Here is a 2,144-nt window from a genome sequence, read left to right on the forward strand (position 1 = left end):
AAAACGCAAAACCGAATTCACAAGCGCGTATTGAACCATGGATGTTGTACATCCCTTATTATTACAATTATACAGGAAACTCAAAGGCAAAAATAAAACATTTAAAAAAAATAAATACATACTGATTGGTTTGTATATTCAGCCCATTATGATACAACCAAGACTATCTATCACAAGTCATTCTGTGTCAGCAACAAATCATAGTCATAGTCATAGAAAACCAAATGTGTAAGTTTGAAAAGCATTAAAAGCATGTATGTGATTAAAAACAAAAAGAAAGTATCAACCCCAAACTCTAAACTGTAGTGGCAGATTTTTAATATTTTTGTTTTCTGTTTGAATACATTTTAAAATGCGTAATGTGAAATTTGATATTTTATAAGGCTTTTTGGGCAACATTATGGTTGATATGTACATTGAAAGCTCCTGTCATCATTACACTTCTTTTGTTTATTGCAGAAAGATGATTCTAAAAAGTGGCTTCTCATAATCTTAAATACATATATATGTGTATTTTAATTAACTTTCACCTTAGGCCAAGATAAGGCCAATCAAGACTGATTAAGACTGACCTTAACAAAAGGGTCAAATCCTCATGTGTGTCGTTGTAGTATGTCAGGATTTGGAATGGGCCGGAGCCAGGGGTTTGGCATGAACTCCTTATCCAATAACATCTTCAACGGGACAGGTGAGTGCTGTATGGCGCGTGCTCCGTGATGATACACCATGTCAGGAACCGTGACGCTTAAATTGTGCTCTGGAAAGAAAATAGCTCATTCTCATATTATTCTTTCTGCTATCGTGGCAGATGGGAGTGAAAATGTAACAGGAATAGACCTCTCAGAATTCCCAGCACTTGCAGACAGAAGTCGGAGGGAGGGAAACGGCAACCCAACACCGTTGCATAATCCGCTGTCTGGAAGGGCACCCTATGGTACGAGTTCATTTTACACAGTCGCATTACTTAGCTGAAACCGAAACCCTCGCTTCTCCTTTCAATGGATGATGTGTTGTGAATGCATGACAAGGTTAGGGGGTTTATTTTGATTTCTTCACAATAACCCTCAAATCTTTATTACAATGCATCTCTCCATAGTTGGAATGGTCACAAAGCCATCGAACGAACAGTCGCAGGACTTTTCCATTCACAACGAAGACTTCCCAGCCCTGCCCGGGCCCAACTACAAGGACCCGACATTGAGCACGGATGAAAGCAAATCAGTCAGTATTGCCTGAATTTGATCTTTCATAAGCTTCAGGGAGAGATTGCATAAATAACATGTCATTGTTTTGCAGGATGGGTAAGGATGCGTGGCTATTAAAATTTAAGTGATGCCGTCCAGTGCTGTGACTGTGATTGCTTGAGCTTTAACTGATTGTTGTGGCCTCTGCTGTCTCCACAGAGCTTGAACTCTTCAGGAAAGGGCAGCTCAAGTGCAGATGGACCCAAGTTTCCTGGCGACAAGACATCATCAGCACAGAATAACAACCAGCAAAAGAAGGGGATCCAGGTGTTGCCTGATGGTGAGGCTCTCTAGCAACATGCACCACTGTATTTCAGACAACTGCCAAAGTGTCCCGAGCTTGAGAACATGAGTGTTGAATAAAACAAATCAAGTGCAAGTATTGTCTTCAAGAATCTGTTTTAGAAGGTTTCAATGCAACAGGCAGGGTTCCCAGTTCAGGGTGTATTTAAAAATATTTAATAATAATAATAATTCCAAGCCCATGAGAAGTAATAACAGTCATTAACATCTTAAATCATGATTAAATAATGGACATTATTATCAATAAAAAAGTGTCATTTTATAAAAAAAATTAAATATATACATTGATATACATTTAAATGTTAATAAATTGTAAAATTAAAATAACTCAGTACATCATAAAAATAGTTTATATTGTGAAAACAATTTGTGTGTATACAGGCCTGTAATATATGTACAATAATATACAAGAAAAAAAAAATATATATATATATATATATATATATTTGTAGCTAACTACACTAGAATTCTGAATATTTAATCTGACTAGAAACAGGGTTGTTTTTTTATTATTGGGATGCTATATTTTTATTAACATTTTTAATTTTAATATTTTGAGTTTTTTTTATTGTAGTTAAAGTATTAGGAATTTAGTTT

The 2,144-nt window shown here is 35.7% G+C and overlaps 1 protein-coding gene across 1 annotated transcript; it reads left to right on the forward strand.

The window, feature by feature from the left end:
• Nucleotides 1-533: 533 nt before the first annotated feature.
• On the forward strand, nucleotides 534-1,553 carry LOC107580365 (CCR4-NOT transcription complex subunit 2-like). Its single transcript, XM_016266077.1, has 4 exons — nucleotides 534-688; nucleotides 809-934; nucleotides 1,097-1,221; nucleotides 1,404-1,553. Exons 1-4 carry the CDS (start codon nucleotides 613-615, stop codon nucleotides 1,536-1,538), a joined length of 462 nt encoding a protein of 153 aa, XP_016121563.1. The 5' UTR covers nucleotides 534-612; the 3' UTR covers nucleotides 1,539-1,553.
• The last annotated feature ends 591 nt before the right edge of the window (nucleotides 1,554-2,144 follow it).

Source organism: Sinocyclocheilus grahami, unplaced genomic scaffold (genome assembly GCF_001515645.1).
Source record: "Sinocyclocheilus grahami isolate Dianchi unplaced genomic scaffold, SAMN03320097.WGS_v1.1 scaffold32225.1, whole genome shotgun sequence".
NCBI classification, from domain to species: domain Eukaryota; kingdom Metazoa; phylum Chordata; class Actinopteri; order Cypriniformes; family Cyprinidae; genus Sinocyclocheilus; species Sinocyclocheilus grahami.

Excerpts from the sequence above, each read along its gene's own strand:
- LOC107580365 (XM_016266077.1), top strand. The coding sequence starts at position 613 with ATGTCAGGATTTGGAATGGGCCGGAGCCAGGGGTTTGGCATGAACTCC. Across the intron at positions 689-808 it reads TAACATCTTCAACGGGACAG|ATGGGAGTGAAAATGTAACA; the intron begins GTGAGTGCTGTA and ends CTATCGTGGCAG. Across the intron at positions 935-1,096 it reads GTCTGGAAGGGCACCCTATG|TTGGAATGGTCACAAAGCCA; the intron begins GTACGAGTTCAT and ends ATCTCTCCATAG.